Source organism: Sus scrofa, chromosome 2, assembly GCF_000003025.6.
Source record: "Sus scrofa isolate TJ Tabasco breed Duroc chromosome 2, Sscrofa11.1, whole genome shotgun sequence".
In the NCBI taxonomy this organism is placed as follows: domain Eukaryota; kingdom Metazoa; phylum Chordata; class Mammalia; order Artiodactyla; family Suidae; genus Sus; species Sus scrofa.
In genome coordinates this window covers 148,190,616-148,215,545 of record NC_010444.4, presented here as the reverse complement: position 1 = coordinate 148,215,545, position 24,930 = coordinate 148,190,616, and the positions used below count along the sequence as shown (strand labels likewise).

The window sequence follows — 24,930 nt, the reverse complement described above, 5'->3', positions numbered from 1 at the left end:
ATCCCCCTTTTATGGATGTGAAAACTGAGGTCCAAGTTTAGACAGCCTGCTAGAAAGAGGTGACCCTGAATCGGACCCCCCACCTCAACTGAAAAGAAAGAGGGAAAGCAACCATCACACACATTCAATCCTTTATCCTACAGAGGACAGCGCAGTGCTTGGCGTACAGGCACTTAGTAAATGGTTTTTGAGCTGGATTTGAGCTTGAGAATGAATTGATTCTGTCCTTGGAGTTAGGGCAGCAGCCAGTTATGTATTCTTTACGTGGGAGGTTACATTTGGAGCTCCCTCTAAACATGTTCAAGCCAGGTTCTCGTACTTAAAGATTCAGGGGAGATGTCAAAAGATGTGTTACATGATTTTTGCAATCTCTTGGCAATTGTACCAGCTAATTAAGAGCACAGCCCACTATGTATTTACTCCTTCATTCATTTTGTTATGTTTGTTCTTTCATTTTACTCCTTAATCATTCAGCAATTACTGATTGAGGAACTAAAACCTTATTCATGCCATAAGCTGTATATGAGGATATATGATGATATCAGTATGAAAAAAGTACATAAAATGTCATTAACATTGGTTATGGAAGAGAAAAGTAAGCAACAGAATACTATTAAAAAAGTAAAGGTCACCACATCCATGACAAACAGAGTGTGTACAGTATGACTACTCTTTTATAAGTTTCTATGTGTGTAGATAAAAAATTCAATGAGCAGAAATGGCCTCCGAAGCATGAATGATGGTTATCTCAGGTTGATGAAATTTTTAGTAATTTTTCTGTTTATCTGTATATTTTCTAATGTATGACAGTTCTTAATAAGTCTATGCATTGTTTACACATTAAAAACTATAAAGCTGTCATTGTGGTGAAAAATAATTTATGGGTTTTCCCCTATATGCAAAGAACAAGTTTCTAGCTATCAGTGTAGATAGATACTTACTCAGGTAAATATTCACCTGAGTTGGTTGTTCTTTTTACGTTGAAGTCACATGAATAATTCTTCGAATGAAAGTCAGTTTGAACCCTGGAAGAGTAGTAATAAGTGGGCACTAGTCAGTACCTGTCAAATTCTGTAACAAGAATCCCACTCCAGCACTCTTACCTGTAGGTCTTCATGAAAGGGCTTTGGCGGTGAGCTTGGCCCTTAGGTTCAGGGCCCCTTTGGTCCTGTGTCTTGGCTTAAACAATAAAGGTAACATGAACTCGCTGAGCTCAGCCAGTCATGTCACAAGGGGGCTGGATAAAGGTCTGAATGCGTCAGTGAAAATCAGTTGCAATGCTGGAAAAGCCATCCAAGAAAATATGTCCTAGAGCCCATGGGTCAGAGCCAGTCCCTCTGCACACGAAGGATCTCACAGTCTGTGTTTATTGACACAGAATGTGGTTTTAATTACCCTGAAGGAATTTCTGGCATGTTTTGCCAAAGCCAGTCTTCAAATGTTTAATCAGTGGATTAGTGACAACCACACCCCCTGGGGAGGGTCTGGGGGGGGGGCAGCTGGTCAACGCAGGGTAGTGCGGCGTGGCTGTTGGTGTAGGTGTGCTTTATCAGGGAAACGGGGGCAGGAGAATCCCACCACCCACTCAGGAGACGATCTTGGTGTTGGGACCTTGGGCAGGGCTTACGTCGGAGGACCCTTGGTTTCCTTCCCCGTCATTGCTTTGGTAAGATGACCTAAGGCCAGAGTTTGTGGGACTAATCAAGCCATGGCTTTATGACCTTACAACCAGTGATTTGGAAAAAAATGAATTTCCTTCCCCAAAACCAGCCTAGGAAAACTTAGACTTTTTTTTTGGGTCTTTTGTCTTTTTTTTTTTTTTAAGGGCTGCACCTGTGGCATACAGAGGTTCCCAGGCTAGGGTCTAACCATAGATGTAGCTGCCAGCCTATGCCACAGCTCATGGCAACACCGGATCCTTAACCCACTGAGTAAGGCCAGGGATCGAACCCACAACCTCATGGTTCCTAGGCGGATTCATTTCCCCTGCGCCACGACAAGAACTCTCGAAAACTTAAACTTTAAATTTTATTTGTTCGCGTTAACCACAAAATGTTTTAAGGGCTATACTAGGAGAAGCAGGATGATGGTGTCACATCACAAAGCCATTTTAACCTGTTGGATATCTTAAGGGGAGACCAGAGTCCAAGTAAAGGTGAGGGCACCAAAGACGTTGTTTCCTTGATTTTTACCCCTTCCCTCTTGAACCTCTTGGTTGAATCCTCCCAATAAGATGCAAAAACAATCAGTAGCCCTATCTTTTATTCGTCTCTCCAGGTTTAACTCCAGAGGGATTTTTTTTCCTCCCACTTGCATAAAAATGCCCTTCTCACTGTCTCCTTTCACTGCTGTCCCAAGCAATCTACACACAGGCTAAATTCTACCCTCCGGTGTAGACAGGCGAGGGTGGGTATCCTGCAACCTTGAAATCTGAGTAGGACTCCCAAGGTGTCTTTGGCAAAATGTCTGGAGCCCGCATTCGCTGAGCCGCCTGTCTCCGTGTCTCTGTCTTATTTAGCGACATGATGGTTTAGTGGTCATCCTTTTTGCTTGCCAGGAAAGGTTCCTCAGCCTATTTCATAGGAATGTCCACTGATCTAGGGATCTGAGAAACTTATAGAGAAGTAAGGCTTTTGAAAATGAATTCCTCCTAACCACCAAAACGACTGAGCAAATATTTCCATGGATGTCTTTGGTACAGCCGATAATTATCCATTTCAAATACTCCCTCTTCCTCTTGCCTTCCAATTTAGTCTATCAGTCAACCAACTTGGCTAACCAGGTTGGTGTGTGAGTGGCCAAATTTTAGGCAAGGAAGCAGTTACATAAAAAAAATAGCAATAATCCCAACTTAACACTTCTGATAGGGTTTTGAATTTCTGCAAAGCATTTTCACAGCTCTCATCTGCTATGCACAAAAATTTGGATAAGTTTTATTTCGTAGCATTTCCTCATGGAGAACACAGATCTGGTGGAGGTGAAATCACCTTACCCACGATCATGTAGCTGGTTTGTGGTGGAGACAAGACTGAGGTCCAGAGATTCTGATTCCTAAAACAGAGCTCTTCCCATGATATTAGAAGACTAAATAAATCAATTTTCATTGAAAAACTAGATGAAATCTTTCAGCTTGGGGGGAAAGTATGCATCTTTACTGACCCTCTCTGTAAGATGCTGGCCACCTACCTCCTTAGCACAAGGTTCCTTGGGTAGAGCATCGTGACCTGCCATAGCTCTTGGGTTGCTGGGCTTTGGGGTGGGCTATGTCTCATTGCTAAGGTCATTCATTGTTACTGTTGCCAAAAGGCAGGTGTGGAGGCCATACTCCTGGCCAGTGGTACAAGCCTAAAAGAGGTGGAGTTTGGTGATGATAAAGATGTGGAGAAGCCACTGGACTTAGTTCTATTTCAGGACTGCATACTGCACCCAAATATCTAACTCACAAATACCTGCCATTTGGAACAAGTAGAAAATAGGTAGAAAGTCCATGGATTGATCATCGCCAACACCATTCTTATCCCTGGAAACATGACATAAGGGCAAGAAAGTTACATTAACTGTGGGGGTTTTGTGGGTTTTTTTGTCTTTTTGTCTTTTCAGGGCCACACCCGCAGCATATGGAGATTCCCGGGCTCGGGGTCCAATCGGAGCTGCAGCTGCTGGCCTACGCCAGAGCCACAGCAACGCGGGATCCAAGCCGCACCTATGACCTACCCCACAGCTCACAGCAATGCCAGACTCTTAACCCACTGAGCGAGGCCAGGGATTGAACCCAAGTCCTCATGGTTGCTAGCTGGGTTCGCTAACCACTGAGCCACGATGGGAACTCCAACTGTGTTTTCTACATGCTCTGTACATATTTTGCTTTATTTACCTTTTATGATGTGAGCAGTATATTCTGGTAAGAAGTTGGGCTTATTACTCAAATCCTCCAATTAAAATTATCCATATGTAAAAGCAGGACAGTAACAGTAACTGCATTCTACGCTCGTTGCAAGGTTTGAGCGAAACAGTAGATTTCCATGGTTAGTTCTCTGATTGAACCTTTATTAAATGGTTGTTTGGTTGTCGTTAGCATTTCCAGAAGCCTTAAATGGTCATAAGCATTATTTTCACTGGGCCAAGCATCCTTTCTGCCCTCCAAACCCCTACAGTTCAGTATTATACTTGAAAAAGATATTCTCAAATGATTAAGAACGCTGACTCTGGAAACCACTGGGTTTGTCTCCTGACGCCACCACTTGCTGGTTCTGTGAACTTGGGCAAGAGATTTAACCTCTCTCAGCCCAGGGGTCCCCACTATAGAATAAAGCTAACAATGCTTAACTTCCTGAGGTTGCTGTATTAAGGGCTGCAGTGTAGGTAATGTGCTCAGAACAGACACAGGTGCCTACTATGTAATAACAGCTGAATAATGTTAGGTTGTATGTTCATTAATATTAGTTCACTTATCCAAATGTCCTAGAGCAGCATCATTCCCATTAAAAGATGGTTATTTTGATTACAAAACAGAGAAGAAATAAGTTAAAACCCCAACTTTAACCTTTGATCTAGTATTAGTTCTGGCTGCTGGCGATTGATTCCCCCTAAATAATAAATATCATAATCACTTATAATAATAAATGGAATCTTGTGAGAGTCTAAGCCAACCACTGGCCTTTCCTTAAAATCAAATAAAGCATTTGGAAGTGAACTTCCATTATCTCCTTTAAGGCACCATCGGTAAGATGGTTTTTAAAGGTAATAGCTTTGAAATATTAAAAAATTAAAGATAATAGATTCATTACAAACCGTCTTTCTAGGTTAGTGGTATGTTGAAGCTTCCTACTAAGATTTAATCTCACTGTTTTTTTAAAAAAAAATCTTTTTTATTTTAGCACTTCTTCTTGTATTGCCTTATTCAGAGATACCACGGGTATATAATCTTATATCTCTGAACACTGTGAGAGGAAGGGAGCCTCTTCCAATTAGTCAAATGACTTGCTTCTGCTTCCGAAGAGTTCCAGTTCCTTAAAGCTGTTGTGCATATCAGCACAGACTCTATGGTTTACCCATTGCTCCTAGCCCTACACTCTGAAGACTTACCTCAAAAACTTGACCCTCTTTAACTATGTGAAGTTAGTCTCTTAACCAAGAGCTTCCTCAAAACTCCCTAGATGCCCTCTTGCACGTGTTTTCCATTTTAACATCATTGGACTCACCTGAAGCGTCTGTTAAAGGCAAATTGCAAGGCTCCCCCCCCCCCACCCCACAGAGTTTCTAGTTTAAGAGGTCTGGGGTGGGCTGTGGAAGTTTACTGTCTGGTGGTTTCCCAGGTGATGCTGCCGCTGCTGCTCCACAGCCACACGTTGATAACCACTGCTCTCCAAAGCCGGAAGGCAGCCCACTTCCTGTGGAGGAGCCTGAAGCACGGAGAGGCTTTGTAGTGTGGGTTTTGTGGTGTTGTGGTATCACCTTATTAGTCTGGATTTTGACAGGCCAGGAGCAACCTCGCACAAAGATCATAGAGGGGACCTGGGGAGTGTGGAAAGCATCTGTGTATGTTAACAAACGTTGACGCTTCACTACGTCCTGGAGTCTGGATCTGAAAACCGTGTTTGTCACAGGACCCAAGGGAGAACCCAAGACAGAGAATAGTGGCACAATAATGAAGCATGAATTATCCAGATGAAAGCACCTATGGAAACAAAGGTATTAGTCTTATTATTTATACCTACTATTCTTAGTGAAATAGCAGTATGGACGTGTTGAATGGTTCCCATTGCTTAAAAGTGGTTCTGTAGGACCCCAATCCCTTCCTTCACATTCAAAAGAGAACGCGTTGATAGGAAGCATCGTTGAGTCACTGTTTTAAGAACTGAGGACGTGTTTTGATGGAATGTGTTAGTACACAGCAAAGAGAAATAATGATTAACCAAGAAATTAACCAGGAGAGAGGGATTAGGCTAGATAAGAATAGACCCTGATTTATAGATGCTAGGGAGGTATATGAACTATGCAGACAGATGCATTAAGTGCTCCAACAAAGACAGGGTTGGGGTCAGCAGGTGAAGAAAGGCAACACGGGCTTCTCACTTTGTTGATGATGAAGAATGGTGTCCCCAATGGGTAACTTTGAATTAGACAGCAGACCGAGAAATCCGTACGTAGGAAAGACAGTAACATTAACCTGTATTAAATATTTAAAATCCTTTTCGGCGTAACTCATAATCCATCTGATTTGGAGGAGGGAGCATGAAGATTTTGTTGGCTTGCTTTTACTCAGTTCTCGAAACTGTGCAGGGAGATTCTTGACCTTTACAGCCTCCATATTTGGCTGTTTGGGGGACCCTGGAAAATAAAATTTAGGGCAAAGATCTATATATTTTTACTTGAGAAAGAATCATCAGAGATTTTCCCTTGAGGTGGAGTGTGTAGCAGAAGTAGGTAGGAACGCTGAGACCAAGCAAAGAGTAAGACGTGCAAGAGAGAAGAGCTCCTCTGAAGAGAAGGAGTGGGGAAAGAAGTTTCCAAATAAAGATTTATGGTAGGGAAACGAAATGAGAAAAGTGATCAGCGACTTAACCGGAGAAGGAAACAAAGAGCAGATGTCTATATTTCTAGTATGTTTATATGTTGATGCATAGTTTCCATAAATTGATGGATAAGGATTGGTGTCCCAAGGGAATTGAGCAGCCTTAGCTTTATATGTTTATGTCAACTCCAGGCGATCATATTTCGTAACATGCTTTTAAAAATCAGGTCATAAGAGTTCCCGTCGTGGCGCAGTGGTTAACGAATCCGACTAGGAACCATGAGGTTGCGGGTTCAGTCCCTGCCCTTGCTCAGTGGGTTAACGATCCGGCGTTGCCGTGAGCTGTGGTGTAGGTCGCAGACGCAGCTCGGATCCCGCGTTGCTGTGTCTCTGGCGTAGGCCGGTGGCTACAGCTCCAATTCGACCCCTAGCCTGGGAACCTCCATATGCCGCGGGAGCGGCCCAAAGAAATAGCAAAAAGACAAAAAAAAAAAAAAAAAAAAAAAAAAAAACAGGTAATAAGCGGGCAGGGTTTGTTTTTAAATACTGCCTTGGGGTGTTTGTGACGTGAGGTGGAGTTGAGTTCTTTCCTTGCTATAGAAAAATCTACATTTTTCTGTCTTACCTAGTTTGATAAGGGTTTATATCCATAGTTATTTCAATGGACCTCGCTTTCATTCCTACCAACCAAGTCGCATTTTCAATGCACTGTCATACGGTATTGATTGGAGGGCTGGGTCTTATGTGCTGAGTCCTCAGGACAGGACTTTACCGAGATAAGACTAGTTGGACTTTGAGAGGGTTACCCTGGCATTTCCAACTTTTAGGCCCTACATCTCCTCCAAGAGGGACAAAAAAAGAAAGTCTGAAGAATGTGGTCATTTTGCCATGGTTTTCTGAGTCTGCATCATGTCAGACCCAAAGTTCCTAAAGCCCTAACGCTGGAGGGAGAAGGCATTCAGAGTGAGAATTTTAAGTGCTTGTTTTGAGGGAGAACAGCGAGGATGAATACCAGCTTTTCTCCATGTCTCATCAAGTCCAAATGTTGCTGAAAAACACTTTCAAAGTAAGGAGACGGTGCCCTTTTCCAAATGCTAAACCGCATAGCTGCGTGATAAATTAGCGGGAGGAATGAAATGCATGTGTGTGTATTAACATAATGTAAGTGCCATCCAAGGCTTTATTTTCACAAGTTAAATGGCTTTCTTCAGAAATAGACTCCATTAGAATTTGGTTAAGATGGGCCTGAGTTTTCAATGAGAGGGTAAGATTGGCAATAGCAGTATAAGGCATGAAGCCATGTATGACCATCTCTAATGGCGCAAATTGTGCTCTAAGGAATACTTACTGTGGCACCAAGTTGATACAAAAGGAGTCTGCCATATAGCCTTTTATTAAGTGTTTGCTGAGCACTTACCACATGCCTGGTGCTGTGCTTCGTACTGGGGATGTGAAAGCAGAGTCTGCAGACTTGGACTCTCCTGCTAAGGAACTCAGAGCCCAGTGGGGGACACAGACGGGCCAACGGGCAGCAATTATGTAATACAGCAGTTCTGTGATGTGGGCATGACAAGGGGCTGTGAGAAGGCGGAAGATAGCTCAGAGTCAGGCTCGCAAGGAAGGAGAAGATGGCCAAGCCGAGACCTGAGGGATGGGGAGGAGCAAAGGGAAGAGAAGCAGGATGAAGCGCTTCAGGTGGCGAAGGTGGTATACGATCAGAAGAGAATGGGTCAGTCCCACTTGACTTATTGTGGAGTTGATTGACTTTAGAAAAGCCGATCTTGGAGATGTGGGGATGGTGACTTTGACCACTTGGTGGCAGAGATGGTGGCTCTGATGGGTGGTGAGGGGGCCAGGAGGAGAAAAATACACAACAGCGGTCACATGTCCTGTGCACCTACTAGGCGCCGCGTTTTAGTATACGAAATGCCCTCCATGCGTTTATGACCTGTTGGAGTTTGACAGTCTCTGTTTGAGGTAGGCACCCCTATCATCTCAGTTTTACAGATGGAAAAGTGAAATTTAGAAAGGCAGTATAGCTTGCTCAAGGTTGCCCTGCTAATCAGTGGAAAAGCCAGGATTTTAAAACAGAAGTGAACTCTAGAGCCCACATTTTCCACCATGACTCTGCTGTTCACAGTCTTTCACAGGGCTGCTAGCTGAGTGCGATAATTCGTTTGAAAGAGCTTTTTAAACTGCGTGGAACTCTCTACTGTCATTGTACACGTGAACTGAGGCTCGGTAGCCAGCCTAGAGTGAAAGGTAAAAATGGGGAGTTCCCTTGTGGCACAGCAGATTAAGGATCTGGCATTGTCCCTGCAGCAGCTCGGGTCACCGCTCTGGCACGGGTTCAGTTCCTGGCCCAGGAACTTCCCCATGCCATGGGTGTGGCAAAAGAAAAAGAAAGAAAAGGTAAAAACGGTTTCAGTGATATATGGGCTGCCGTTACTCGTCTTGTTCACAACCCGTCTGATTCCCTGGCCCTGGCACTTGAGCTGTTAAAAGTGACATCCCTGGGAGATGTTTTTGGAAGGCACAGAACTTAGATGAGATGGACCATGGATTTGCTCCCAAATGACAATTGTTATGTTAGAAAGTCTCAAACATCTCTGAGATCATTAATCTCTGTTCATCACCCCACAACTGCTCAGCACAAAATGAAATGGAGGCTTGGCAATTGGCCAATTCTTTTTCACGATCTTGGCTTCTCATATGGATAATCCAAAGACGTCTTTATATATATACAAAATCTACCTTGCCTTCCCTCTTGCGCCAAATAGACTCTGTTCCTATCACCTTGGTGTTTGACAGTCCCCAGCGTGCTGCTGGCACTTTTCTGCATCTAGTCAGCCATGGTCCATGGTGTTGGGAATTGAGGACTGTCTGCATAGTATCACACAGGCAGGTCTGTGTTGTTGGCCAGCGGATAAGGCATCCATCATTGCGAATAAGTGAGAACGATCATGAGAGAGGCAGGTGCAAACTCTGGGCACAAAGACCGTGTCTCCGCTACAAAGCGAGTGGCTGGTTGTAATCTAAAATCTTGAGATCAGCAGTGAATTAAAATAAGGAATTCTTCTGCATCATAGTTCCATTCCAGAGACTAATTGTTAGTTTGTTTAAGTCCCGCTTGAGGCCCCCGATAAGGCAAGGGGAGGGGAGTCCCCTTCAGAAGCTTGATTGAGCTAATGTGAAAGGCAAGACTGTGTAATTCAGCTATACTCGTGAAATGCAAACAGTTTCATGTATTAATGGTCACTAATGACCTGTAATCAAGCTATGATTTGTTAGGTTAAAAATAGACGCAATTAGTTTATTTGTTCAGGGGTGTAAACAGAAGAATTTATTAACCCGCTGACTGTTCTTTTCCATTGGAGATGGCGGTGGGAGCATTAGTCTATGCTGTGGGGCCTTGGGGATGCCACTTTGTGCTCCCTAGAGTCTTCCAGCTTCCTGACTGACCCCTCTCAAGTCTAGCGTCTTCATTAAAAGGGAACGAAGAGAATACTGTTCTGGTGCCCTTTCTCTGTGGCTTTTCCTCTTGCCGAGCAAGCCCCTTCAAACACTAGTTTTCCTCTTTTGCTCTGCTCTCGTCCCAGGCTTCAGCTTGCTGATTTTTCTCCAAGTATCACCATCCATTCAGGAAACATTTCACACATAATTCTTGAGGGTTAGTTATACTCCAGACCCCATCCACCTCAGGCCTTAAGTTTTGTCGTGGTTTTCAAGAGCATCTTGATTCAATTTTGCAGAATTTACAATCTCTCCACAATGTCTCCAAAATTTTCTGACTGTAACCACTCCTTGCAGTGCTGATCACCTGGTGAACACTCTCTTGGCATGAAACTGATGCCCTATTGACACAGGCATCTTTTGAGAGCAGAGAGGCACTTTGCTCCTTCGGGGTACATCAAAACTGGCACTGGAGATTTTGAGGGATTATAATGACTCCTTAGAAAAGATACGCCTTATGTCTTCCCTAATCTTTTCTTTAACCTGAGGAAGTAAAGACATACAAATCCTTCTGGGAGACTGTGACCTTAAAACATCAAATCCTTTCATCCTTCATCAAGTGGGAACACTGATATACTTGATACTAGAGAGCAATGATGATGGAGCTTATCCTGGTATGGCCTCGATCACTTGAGATCATGCCAAAACAATGGGAATGACCTCACATAGAACACGGCTTCTTTCCTCATCATCACTAACCACACACTCACCTGAAATTCACTCACCTGAAAGGCCATTCAGTCTGTGTTGGCTGCCTCCTCCCCTCGAAGGTAAGAACCACGTGTCTCTTGCTCAGCATTTAACCCAGGGTCTAAAACAGCTCCTGATGAATCATAACTATTCTCAGTCAGTATTTGTGGAATGAAATCTAGGCACAATGATAAGAGAGTGAAAATTGACGGTAGCATTTGGGATTTGGGAAAATAAAGCAAAATGACTTAAGAACTAGGAGGTCCCTTTTTATGGCTGAGTAGTATTCCATTGTGTATATATACCACATATTCTTAATCCAATCACCTGTCAATGGACATTTGGGTTGTTTCCATGTCTTGGCTATTGTGACTAGTGCTGCAATACGGGTGCATGTGTCTTTTTCAAGGAACGTTTTGTCTGGATATATGCCCAAGAGTGGGATTGCTAGAGAATAGACTTGTGGTTGCCAAAGGGAAGAGAGTGGGATAGATTAGGAGCTTGGGGTTAATAGACGCAGACTATTGCCTTTGGAATGGATTAGCAATGAGATCCTGCTGTGTAGCACTGGGAACTATGGCTAATCACTTAGGATGGAGCATGATAATGTGAGAAAAAAGAATGTATACATGTATGTGTAACTGGGTCACCATGCCATGCAGTAGAAAATTGATAGAACACTGTAAACAAGCTATAATGGAAAAACATAAAAATCATGATTAAAAAAAAAAAGAAGAAGTAGGAGTTCCCATCATGACTCAGTGGAAATAAATCTGACTAGCATCATGAGGACGCAGGTTTGATCCCTGGCCTTGTTCAGTGCGTTAAGGATCCGGTGTTGCCTTGAGCTCAGGTGTAAGTCGCAAATGACTCAGATCTGGTGTTGCTGTGGCTGTGGCATAAGCCAGCATCTATAGCTCTGATGCGACCCCTAGCCTGGAACTTCCATATATTTTGGGTGTGGCCCTAAAAAGACAAAAAAAAAAAAAAAGAATTAGGGCTCGTAGCTGGTCGGCACTATAGCTGAGCTGTTCTGGATAGGACTGCTTTTTTCCATCCGCTTATGTCCACTTCCACATAATATCTATTTCAGAGCATTAATGACCCGTGTGATAAAAGGGGCTTCCTATTTCTTGGAGACCCTGCTAGAGCCAACTGGTGATACTTCTGATACTCATCACAAGAGTGATGACTCAAATTTCTGAGGTGAAGTGGCACAGCATCTTCAGAATCCAGAGAGGAGCTTTGATGTTCAGGAAGGTCTTGGCAGTGGTGGGTGGATGGTGTGGCCATTGTTCACGCCTTGCTTCAGTAGATGCTCATGTGTGTTCAGGCCTGGGCTTAGGTGCCAGGAGCATGGAGGCCCTCTGGGGCAGTACATCCATCAAAGACTAACAGGGGTAAGTGTAAGATTGTAACTGACAGGCACTGCTGAGGAACAGTGGGTGGTGCTGTGAGTGACCGGGACAGGGAAAGCGTCCCTGCCGAAGAGGTAACTGGTCTAAATCCCGAAGCCAGGAGTTCCCGTTGTGGCTCAGTGGTAACGAACCCGACTAGCATCCATGAGGACACAGGTCCAACCCCTGGCCTTGCTCAGTGGGTTAAGGACCTGGCGTTGCCGTCAGCTGGGGTGCAGGTGGCAGAGGCGGCTCCTGAAGCCATAGTAACAGTGTGCGATAACTCTGTGGAAGCGGAGATGCCGTGGGGTTGTGGTAGTAGCACTCAAGAGGGTGTGTGTTCAGAGAAGGGAAGGGAGACCCATGGGGGAGGGGGGCCATGGGCTTGAGTTCTCATAAAGTGGGCCTTAGGCAGAAACTGCATCCTGCAGCACCTCAAGCGTGTTGCTTTTTATCCCGGGCGTCAAAGTATATGTTAAAATACTTAATGCCAGGGAAGGTGTGGAACAGTGACCAGGTTTGCTTTTCACAAAGATCATCCTGGCTTCCGTATAAAGGACAGAATGGAAACAACCAGGATAGATGGACGGAGCCAAGTGACTTGGTCCTATGAAACTGACGCAGAACCTGCATAACCCGTGCCTGTGTGAGCCAGTCCCGTGTATAGCCCGTCCCCAACCAATGGACTCAAGACGTGCTCCTCCAGGCATAAGACAGACCTCTCGTCTCCTCCATATCACACGCGCACACCTACCTGAACGTACGTAAGCATCATTAAGGCAGAGCGTCACATTAGCGCCCATTACCCTTCCAGCTGATGCACCGATGGGGCATCTTCTGCTTTGTCCTTTACCCTTCGCCTTCAGAGGCTGCTTGCAGGTCTCATTTTCCTTCCCAGACGTGTGAGATTGGTTTTTCTGCTGTGCTGTTAGCGTGATCCTCCACTTAGGCACAAAGCCGTGCGGATTAGACTCTATTTGTCAGGGACTTTGAACACATATTAAGACATTAGACAGGGTGGGAGCTCCGTTGTGACGATGATTATGCCTAGTATCTATTTTAATAAATGGAAATTGCTGTGGAGAAACAAACCATTGTACACCACTTTAATCCTTTTCAGGGAAGCCTGAATCCTATTTGTGTAGCTGAGATGTATTACTGTCATTTTCCCTTCATGGAGTGGAATAAACACACTTAAATGAGACCTTTGTTGGTGCAGCCTCTTGTACTCTTGCCCTAATAAGTTGTCGTGATTTTAGGCTTTGAAATTCACATTGGGTAGCACTAGAAAATTCATCTGCAGTCCCTAGAATTGAAATGATTGGGTAAACTCGGCAGTTAAGTCAACATGTGTATTGTATGTGTCAAGCACTATACCTGGGGTCCAGCCATGAATAAGAATTTCATTAATAGAAGAAGCTTAGAGTCATTGCCCACTGTTGGAGTGAGAGTTTACAGATAAATTCTCAAGGGCAAGGACAGGGGTTAGAATGATCCACATGGTAATGAATTAAAGTTAGAGACATCAGAAAGCACTGCTGGATGGCTTTTAGAGGTACATGTGATTACACAGGGGAATACTGATAGGTGTGTATTATATATATAGGCTTGCATACATACACAGAGTTCTTTCTGTGTCGGCTGAGACAACCTAAAAAATGACACTCCAGTAGCCATAGGCCCAACTCTCACCCAGACACTGATGTCTAAAACCCATTCTCCTATAATAGGATCCAGGGATTTCTGGAGAAATACCTGATTCTGGGCCTGGAGAAGGTAATACATGAGATGAGGTCAGTCCCTTACAGTGCCAAAATGTAAGGAAGTCATCAAAAAAAGAAATAGATGAAAGTGTGTCAGAGGAACATGGGAGCCCATAGAAAGAGTTTCCAATGGCTCAAGTGAAATAATTTGAGAAAAAACAAAGAAACAAAAAACAGTAGTATTGGATTATATTCCAAAGGATAAAGTAAATATCCAGGAATCTATACTGACATAAATAAAAAATTAAATACATTAATAAATGGGAGAGAAGAGGAAACCTCCCATGCAGAATGCCACATCAATTATGCAGATGACCCAGGCTCGAGGAGCATAGCACATGGGCATATTTCCCCACTCCTTGTGTGTGCGCTACACATAAAGGCTTCTTCTAAAGAGGAAAGCTTAGGGAAAGCGGGGAGGGGCAGGAAGAGTAACTTTACAGAGGAGAAACCCCGCAGACATTACTTGAGCTGGTGATCAAAACTCCCATGAACCATCATAATTCATGTTGATTGTAGGCACTCTTTACGGAATGTGATGAAAATGGCACTTTACCGCTGTGATTTTCGATCGGGGAAAAAAACATCAGACAAGTTCCAACACATAGGCATCCTACCACCTGATCTTATTCCTCAAAACGACGATGGCTACCAAAGCCAGGAAAGTCTGAGGAACTGTCTCAAGGAGAGGAGCCTAAGGAGACGTAAAAACTACGTGCAACATAGTGTCCCACAAGGGAGCCTAGACCAGGAAAGGGACGGTCTGTCAAAACTGAATTAAACTATGGATTTTAGCTGATAATAACATATCGATACTGGCTTATTAATTATAACAAATGTGCTACACTAACATAAGATGTTCATAATAGGAAAAATTCCACAAGAGGTATCAGGGAATTCTCTAGTCTATTTGTTTAAATTTTTCTGTAAATCTAAAACTGTTTAAAGAGTAAGAAGCTTACCGCCTAGTGAGGGAAGCCAATAAGCAAGTAGGCAGTTGTAATACAAGTACAACAAAAGAGGATGTACAGACGGGGAGAGACAATGGGGCATCTGACTGGTCCTGCGCATCCTGACTTGACCACTTGGGGCAGTTGACTTGACCCTCTGATCTGATTTCTTGTCTCTTAAGTGGTGATAAAACCTGCCGTGAGTCAATATAGATGGTGAGGTCAAACCCCCAGCTACAGAGCTGGGTGATTTGCTAAACTCTGGGCTTTAGCTTCTCATCAGTAAATGGGATAATAATAGTACTACCCAGAGAGTGGTCCTAAGGTCTGGGATCTCCTATGTGAAGTGCTTAGGACAAGTCCTGGCACCCTGTGCTTGGTAAATGCAAGCGTCCATTGCGGCTGTTGGCTCCCAGGTTTCTGGGGAGACCTGCTGGGATAGCATGGAGCACATGCCTTCCATGTCATAAACCCTCAGTCACCAGTGACAGGGGCAGCAGCAAGGAAAAGTTCCTGGGGGCCAGGAAGATGCCCTTCCCTGAATCCTACACACCAGACACAGGGGTCCTCTCTAAACCCAAACTGACAACAGGATAGGAGTTGATCAGATCAAAGAAGGGTGAAGGGGGTAGGCTCTAGAAGAAGGAAGAAAGGTCCACAAGTTTTCTTCAGCTTGGCACCTTTATGGAAACGGCGAGAGTTGAGAATGGCTGGCGCGTGCAGTTTAAGGAGTAGGGAGGGGGGTTAAGCAGGGCCAGAATTATGTCGGGAATTGAATACTGGGATTGAGGATTTGTACTTCATCCTGGGGTCGATTTAAAATATGTACTCTTAGAGTCACTCTAAATATGGAACAGAGACCAAGGACCAGTTCGTTTGAACAGATAAAAGATGTTGTGGTGACTCTGGAAATCAAGTCAAAGAAGTCTCACAACATGGCAGATGCCAACTGTACAATTTTATGAAGATCTTTTTCTGCCTCAGAATCAAATTTATCATAGTGTGTGATGCCTGGGTATTTTCCTAATAATCTGCATATAATTTTTAAAACGTAGGATAATATTAAGAATTTTAGGCAGAGATTTTGAAATACCTACATATTTCCCACCGGTATTATACACCATTATCGATAATTTTTAAAACCATTAGCCAATCAGATTAACTCTGAAATGCTCTACACCAGCATCATCCAATAGAAATATAATACCAGCCACATATATAATTTTAATCTTCTGATAGCCACATTTAAAAAATAAACAGATGACATTAATTTGAGTAACATATTTTGTTTACCAATATATTGATAAATTATTATTTCAACATGTAATCAAGATAAATTATGAATTATTTATCGTATATTCTTTTTCTTACCTTGTCTTCAAAGCCTGGTGTGTATTTTATAATACAGTCAGACCAGCCTCATTTCAAGTACTCAGCAGCCCTCTGTGGGTTGTGGCTAACTGTATTAGATAGCTCAGATCTACAACTTTCAAACACCTATGTCAGAAGATCTTTTTGGCTTTACACTTGCTGGTGAAATCTTTTCCAAACACGTTAATAGACATTTCTGCCTTAATACACGCACGTGGGAAACAGACCACAGTGCACATACTCAAACTGCCTGTTTCTCTCACTCAATAAATAGTTGCTGAATGTCCTCTGTGGGGTAGCGAAACAGCTACTATATGCACACTGGCTCTGGTTTACACACTGGAGTGCGAATTGTGAGCTGACTCCACACAATCCTGCTCTTTCATGGAGTGTACAAGGTTGTAAAGGAGAAAGGCAGATGCAAAACAAAACCTGGTAAAGGAGGCAACCATAAATGATAGTGTGATGACGTTGCTCTGGTTTCTTTTGCCTTAGAAGACAGATCCATAAAATAGTGCTACAGTTTACATCAAAGAATGTTCTGCCTATGTTCTCTTCTAGGAGTCTTATGATTTCAGGTCTTACATTTGTGTCTTTTTATTTTGAGTTTAGTTTTTTATATGGTGTGACGAAATGTTCTGATTTCATTAAAAAATAAATTCAAAGAAATAGCTGTCCAGTCTTGCCAGCACAAGTTATTGAAGAAACTGTCTTTTTTCCATTGTGTATTCTTCTCTCTTTCATTATAGCTTAATTGACCATAGGTATGCAGGTTAATTTCTGGGCTCTTTATCCTGTTCCATTGATCTGTGTGTCTGTTTTCATACCAGCACCATGCTGTTTTGATACCTGTAGCTTTGTAATATAGTCTTAAGTCAGGGACCATGATTCCTCCAAGCTTTGGTTTTTGGTTTTTGTTTTTTTTCTCAGTAATGCTCTGGCAATTCAGGGTCTTTTGTGGTTCTACATGAATGGATTATGTGCTCTAGCTTTGTGGAAAATGTCATGGATATTTTGATAAGCATTGCATTAAATTTGTAGATGCTTAAGATAGCTTTTGCATAATAAAGGAAACCATCAACAAAATGAATAGGTAACTCACTGAATGGAAGAAAATATTTGCAAATGATATGACAAATAAGAGGTTACTACCCATAATATATAAACAGTTTATATAATTCACTCTCAGAAAACAACCCAATTTAAAAAAGGGCAGAAGACCTGAATAGACATTTTTTTCTAAAGACATGCAGATGTCCAACAGTTAAATAAAAAAGATGCTCAACATCACCAATCTTGAAAGAAATGCAAATCAAACTATAATACAGTATAACCTCCCACCTGTCAGAATGACTATCATCAAAAAGTCCACAAAAAACAAGAGGCATCAGGGATGCAGAGAAAAGGGAACCCTTGTACACTCTTGGTGGGAATATAAATTGGGGTAGCCACTGCAGAAAACAGTATGGCAGTTCCCCACAAAAGTAAAATTAGAACTACCATATGGCCCAGCAATCCTTCTCTTGGGTATTTATCTGAAAAACAAAATAAAACAAAACCAAACCACTAATTCAAAAAGATATATGCACTCCAATAAGCAACCTAAGTTTTTATCAATGAATAAAGAAGATGTGTATGTATATACACATACATATGCATGTATGTATATATATGTATATGTATGTGTGTATATATACAAAATAAACATTGTAATATTACTCAGCCATAAAAAGAATGAAATTTTGTCATTTGCAACAATGTTCATGGACCTAGAGAGTATTATGCTTAGTGAAATAAGGCAAAGAAAGACAAATACTCTGTTATCACTTATATGTGGAATCTAAAAATTTAAGCAAATGTATTTACCAAACCAGAAACAGACTCACAGATAAGGAGAATGGAGGAGTGGTTACCAGTGGGAAGAGGAAATGGGGGAGGAAAATAGTGGCCTGGGATTAAGAGGTACAAATACTCTGTTTAAAATAAATAAGCAACAAGAATATACTGTATACCACAGAGAAATACAGCATTATTTTGTAATAATTTTAAATGGAGTGTAATGCATAAAATATTGAATCACTCTGTGTTACACCTGAAACTAATGTAATACTGCCAAGCAACTATCCTTCAGTATAAATAAATAAATGCATGCATACATACATATAGTAGAAGAAAAAAGAAAACAAATGGGAGACTGAGATGCTAGATATCCATGGTGGAATGGCTCTCAGTAATCTCAGTGAGTTGGTATAAGCTGGAAAATAAAGGATGAACATGGGTCAGCCATAGAAAAAAATTAAGGGAAGAGCAGATCTAATAGCAGAAATAGCATGTGCAAGAGCTCGAGGCTCTTGAAGGAATGAAAAGAAAGTGATATGGCTGAAGCTTGGGGAAGGGAGGAGAGCCTGTGGCTGGAGATGAGTCTGCAGAGAGGCAGAGACTCCTGGGACTTTGTAGGTCCTAGTGAGGAGCTGGAATCTTAGTCTAGGTGCTGTGAAATGTAAAGGCTTTTGGGGGAGGGACCTGGTTATAAAGACTGTCTTTAATCTAAGATCACCGTGTAGATTAAAGGTAAAAAATCAGTCAGGTGAAAGGTGGTTTTGTGCACCTCACAGTGTTATTAATGAGAGAAAGATGGAATGAGGTATATGGAACTTCTTCGAAGACCATATAATGGTCTACAGATGCAGAGTGATGAAAAGAAATAAGTGCAGGTGCTAAATGCAGCTGGCTTTGTTTGGCTCTTCTTTGTAATGGAATTGCGTTTTTCAGTGTCCAGGCTGCTTGGTGAATGGCGTCTCAATTTTTCCCCTCGAAGATTAAGTTGCACATAGGAGGTGCTAGACAGGCAGGTCTTCTGCCCTGCCTGTGGTTTCTGGATTTCCAGATATGTGGGTGGCTGTTCCTGAAACACATAGTGACGTTTTGGGGCCACCGGCAGTTTGTTAGTGTGTAGAAAGGGGGAGCATGGATCCAAGGAAGCCAGGGAGGAAGGTGCCTGGCTATTTGGCATTTGGGAATACACACACACACACACACACACACACACACACACACACACTTGTCCTTCGTCTTTTTAGGGCCACACCCACAGCATATGGAGATTCCCACACTAGGGGTCTCATCGGAGCTGCAGCTGCCGGCCTACACCACAGCCACAGCAATGCCAGAGGCCAGCCGTGTCTGCGACCTACAGCACAGCTCAAAGCAACGCCAGATCCTTAACCCACAGAACGAGGCCAGGAATTAAACCCACAACCTCATGATTCCTAGTCAGATTCGTTTCCGCTGCGCCACGACGGGAACTCCAAGATGGTACCTTCTAATGTGTGCTTTCTTCTGTCTTATGAGAGAACACCAGTGACTTTGCTGATCTTATAGCCCATTACAAAGTCCCCTTTTAGGAATGTGTGAAAATGGGTCACTGGGACCACATTCAGACCACATTTCTCTTGGGACTATTTAAAACCTTATCTCCTGTGTTCTGGCACTGCTGAGGCCAGGGGACCTGTTTCATAGTCTCTCTTATAATAAAGCAGTTAGATTGTAATCCCCACAGTAGCTGGGTTTATGCACTTCTCCTAATGTTCAGTATACAACCACGTGCCATTAGATAGTAAATAAGATGACGGAAGCAGCACCCACTTGGTCATTATTCACAGAAACTGACACTTGGGTAATTTTTAAGCATTAGGAAAGGAAAAAAAATTTGCATTTAAAAATTATTTTTTGAGTTCCCATTGTGGCTCAGCAGGTTAAGAACCTGATGATGTGGGCTCGATCCCTGGCCTCCCTCAGTGGGTTAGGTCGCAGATGTGGCTCGGATCCCCTGTGGCTGTAGTATAGACTTTAGCTGCAGCTGCAAATTTGACCCCTCACCTGGGACCTCCCATATGCTGCAGGTGTGGCCCTGAAAACGGAAAAAATAAAAATTGTTTTAAGCTAATTTATTAATTGAAAGTGTAGAAACAAAACTTTCCAGTTGCTGGTACTTGGTTGTCATTAGCAGATAAGAAACACTGATGTTTCTTTCTGGTGTGTCATTTTTTTTCTTGGACTTATGGTTGGAGAAGATATGAATAGAAATTTAACCCTAGTGTGTTTAAAATACAGGTTCTTAAACTTTGTGGGAGGAGTAGGGTCAGGAGGCCTCATGAAGCTTTTTGAAAATGGGTGAAAACTAAGGTTCCTCTCCACGTGGGAGAACAATGCCAGGAAAGCCATAAACACCAAATGGACCGTGTAATTTCAGAGAGATCTTAGGGTCCCATGAAGTTCATTCCGTAATGGCTGATCGGGCATCTCTAATCCAGAAGACGGAAGAAAATTGAGGTGAACACATACCCAGAACATAGCCAAAGCATGGATGGGCAGTCCTTCAAGGGAGGATTCTTGTATTCTGTGCCGGAGATGGAGTGTGGTTATTCTGGCTTCAAAATGGTGTGGCTAGGGAATGTGGCTGAGGCCCCATCATCTCAGGGCGCTCACCTTGAAGTTGGTCCAGTCCAAACAGGATTTAGAATTTTAAAAACTTTCTAACCTCAACCCCCTTGATTACTAATCTGACCTGAGCCATTTCTGGCCCATAGGAGGGGCAGCCCCAGCTGTCTGGTTTACTTCTTGTGCAAAGGAAATTAGGGAGGTAGGCAAGTGAGTTCTCACAGTTTGAAAATGCAAATAGTGCATTTAACCTGGACTCTTCTTTTCCTTTTCCTAGGAAGGTAGAGGGGTGGAAACAGAGTCTTTGGACAGAATAGCTCTCTCAAAAATGCCGCCATGAAGTTCCCATGGTGTCACAGTGGTTAACGAATCTGACTAGGAACCATGAGGTTGCGGGTTTGATCCCTGGCCTCGCTCAGTGGGTTAAGGATCCATCGTTGCAGTGGGCTGTGGTGTAGGTCACAGACTCAGCTCGGATCCCACGTGGCTGTGGCGTAGGCCACAGCTACAGCTCCAATTAGATCCCTAGCCTGGGAAACTCCATGTACCTCGGATACAGCCCTAGAAGAGACAAAAAAAAAAAAAAGCCGCCATGGTACCGAAACCAATTATCTTTTACCCTGGCATAGTTAATGCTGCCTCTTGGACAAGATGGAGCCCAGGTAGAGTATGTACTAGTGAATAATTAAGGAGTAAAGAGAGGCAACATGCATTCAGAAAGCGAAGGCTTCTGCTTTGAGTTTTGCTTTAATTTCTAGGTACAAGGAGAATAGAAGACTTTTGCATAACCCTCCACAATCTTCAAAAATCTCAGTTTAAATCCCATTTTTTTCCCCAAAAAAGCCTCCTTAACTATACTATCTCTCCTGAACCCCAACTTAGCGGTTCTCATTCCTAATTTGATGCTTATAAGATGGTATATTGGAGGCTATTATTTAATGCTTGTCTTGTTTCTTTTCCTGATTGCAGCCTCCCTGAGGGCAGACATTATTTTTTCTCCCACTAAAAAGTAAGCTTTGCTAGCTTCATCTGGTTCTTTTATGACTCTAATTCCTTCACAATGTGTCACATATTATAGGCAATCACTAGGTAATTTTGAATGAGCAGTTCTAACGTTTCAGCATCTTTTATAGCTCTGATGTTTATGCTACACATACTGTACTTACTGGTAATTGAAAAGAAAGGCAGTTTATTTTTGCTTTTATAAAACCAGGTTGGACTCGAAGTGGCCTCTTTGAAGTGGTAGAATCTGAGACTGATCTTTGAAGTCTGGCTGTCATGGTTGATGGACCTCCCAAAAAATTGGGGGTATTTGGGAAGCATCTAGGGCTTATGCAACTCTCTGTTGGTTTTATTTTTAGTTGAGTCCTAGAGCTGTACTCATAAATCACAAGCTGACTCAAAAGAGAGATTGCTTTGGTTATTCTAAAGATAAAGGGGGAAAAAAAAAACCAGCGAGATTTGTCAAGTAGCAACTTTCAGCACTGGGCTGTGTCATTTAAAATATGTATTCTCATGTAAGTGTCAAAAGAACCCTGCCAGTAGTAATATATTTTCTTCTTTTAGATGTAAAAGGAGGTTCAGAAAAAGTAACTAATTTACTTGAACTTTAAGTTCTCTGGGATCCAAGTGTCTGGCACAGAGGAGTCATTCAACTAAATGTGAATTAAATTTATTCAAGGGTCCTTAGTCAGACAGCGATGGATCAGGCTGAGTTTGAACCCAAGCTGTTGGTATTTCCATTATTGTCTCTCCTGTAAATAGAAATTCTCATAGAGAGAGAACCAGAACCGGCATTATTAGCTTTTCATTGTAGCTCTTTTGCTCTTTCAGCTCAGGCTGCATGAGACTGAAGTTTTGAACATTTGGGCCCAAATATCATTTTTCTCTGTCTATGCTCTTTGCCCAGAGATGATGCTAAGGATAAACTTGACTTCCTGGCAACATCTCAGCCAGAAACTGAGAACCGTTAGAACACACTCTTCCTGATATCCTAAGGAGGCAAAAATACACATTTGGAAAGAATAAAGTTGCCGAAATGGTAACACCATTTGCATTTTATTCTCTGTCTCCTCCCTCCGCCCCCAGGGTAGGGGCTAGTGGCCATCCAAACCCAGCCAAGAAGTCAGCAAGTTAGAACTTTATCATGTTTATCGTTCTGGTTCGTGGGTTTGTTTTTAATAAAATCCTGGCTCTCCAAGTAGCTGAGGACTATTTCACATGATCAGCAGATTTAAAAGTCTTTTCCCGAGCTCTAGGACAAAGGAGAATATATTACATTTTATACGCACAAACTCTCATTCCCACACTTCCCTCCCAGCTGACACAAATACTTGGTTTTTTACATTTTTTTTTTAGACACTGCATCTACTTTTTAAGACTCAATTTGAATCGATGCTTTTTTAATTTGAATGCTGCACAAATGATACTTGCTCTTCTGCCACACCCACTGGTGCCAAAGAGAGGAGGAAAGTGACTGTTGGAAGCACAGCTTTGTGTAGGGCACCGTGAGAGCCAGCACCTAACTGGTGAGAAGTTACACGGAGGAGCCGGGAGGTCAGTACATGCAATGCTCTTCTGGTGTTGAGCCTCTCAAGGAGTGGAAGCGGGACGGGCTTGGGAGACGGTCTGTTCACAGGGAGGACGGATGTCTCAGAAACGGAAGGAGTGTGGAGTGAGGAAGGTGGGGCTAAACGTCCAGTGCCCACGCGGACTAGGATTTCTTTAGTCCCCCACCCAGTGCCCTTGGCCTTCGGAAACTAGCAATTTGTTTTTGTTTCTTACTTTGAGAAAACTGTATCATGTGAGACAAAATGGAGCCAAAGGATAATAGAAAAGGAATTAAAATTTGTTACACTAACTAGTATATATTAGTCATAAATATGTTAACAGACACACACACACACACACACACGCATGTGTGAGCGCGTGCTGTGGGGATGGGCAGGGCAGGCGCTGCAGGTGTCCTGGCACCTGGTCCCACCCCCACCTTAGTTGTCGAGCCTACCCTCATCCGTCCTGCTGGATCTTCTTCCCCCTGTTCTGTCAGCACATTCCCCTCTCCCTCTTCTTCCTGGCTCTGTGATCTTGGGGATCACTTAACTACTCTGAGCGTTGGCTGCTTCTCCTCTAAAATGGAGATATTAGTGTCTCCTTGCAAGTCATGATAAATGTTAGGGAGCTTGTGTGCAGAACACCAGAGCAGGGTCTCGAAAGCGAGAGGCAGCTGGTTTTGTCTTTCTTTCAAATGTTTGTTCAGCAGATCAAGACTTGAACACCAGGATTGGGTATATGCTCGGCTCACTCTTAAGGATACAAGCACAGAACCTTCTCATCAGGGGCTCATAAAATACTGAGAAAGACATTTTTTACTGCAGGGTGGAGCATGTGCTTGGACACAAATACACCCAGAACTCAGCTCAGATACCCAGGTTCCTCAGGAATCAACTTCTCTGATTCCATTTTCCTCTATTCTGGAAACAGTTGTTCCCCCTTTTGAGCTTCAGAGAGGTGTGCTAGCCAGTAATGTACTTGAAATGTGTACTGTAATGTACTTGAAGTAGCGACTGTGTACTTGAAATGTGGTTATTTTATTTGAGATGTGCTATAAGCGTAAAGCACACAGCAGACTTCAAAGGCTTAGTAAAAAAAAAAAAAGTATATATATATATTGCTCTTTAATATTTTAATACTGATTACATGTAAAATGGTGTTTTTGATATATTGGGTTAAGTAAAATACTAAATAATTATAAAATTAGTGAAAGGCATTATTAATTTTTTTGCTTTTTAATGTACTTACTAGACAATCGGAAATCACATGTAGCACACATTTTACTTCTGTTGAACTTGCTGCCTTTGTGCTTCACGGTACTTCTTCATGGTCACATTTTCTTCTCCCATCTCTCAGAGGATCTCTAACGTATTTGTCCTGTGGATCATTTTTGCTTCTAAATTACATACTCCAGGACACTGTTTACCTGTAATTTATTGATGCTGCTATTTGTCGTCATAACCTAACATCAAGTCTTCAATACATATTTGTTGGATGGATGGATAGATGGGTGGACGGATGGACAGGATGGACAGGAGCTATGGTCTGAGGCCCATGGACTTCAGGGAAACTTAGTCTTTTAGTGTGTTTGATACAGAAAGCAAGTTCCATGGCCACAGTCAAAAAGTCACTTAGCTCACCAGATAGTATTGTACCAATTACATGATAAAGATCTAACCACAAGGTTAATCAGTATGTCCTAAGACTACACCTGGAGTTCCTGGGTTGTGGGACAGCAG

General features: G+C 42.7%; 1 protein-coding gene across 10 annotated transcripts in view; it reads left to right on the top strand.

Annotated features, from left to right (window-relative positions):
- The window catches only part of PPP2R2B (protein phosphatase 2, regulatory subunit B, beta), a 484,752-nt gene that overhangs the window by 207,280 nt on the left and 252,542 nt on the right, over positions 1-24,930 (top strand). The window contains exon 2 of one of the 10 annotated variants that reach the window (XM_021080870.1): positions 5,607-5,691. In XM_021080870.1, coding sequence (XP_020936529.1) covers positions 5,655-5,691 — 37 coding nt within the window. In that variant the 5' untranslated portion in view covers positions 5,607-5,654. 10 annotated transcript variants of the gene reach the window in all.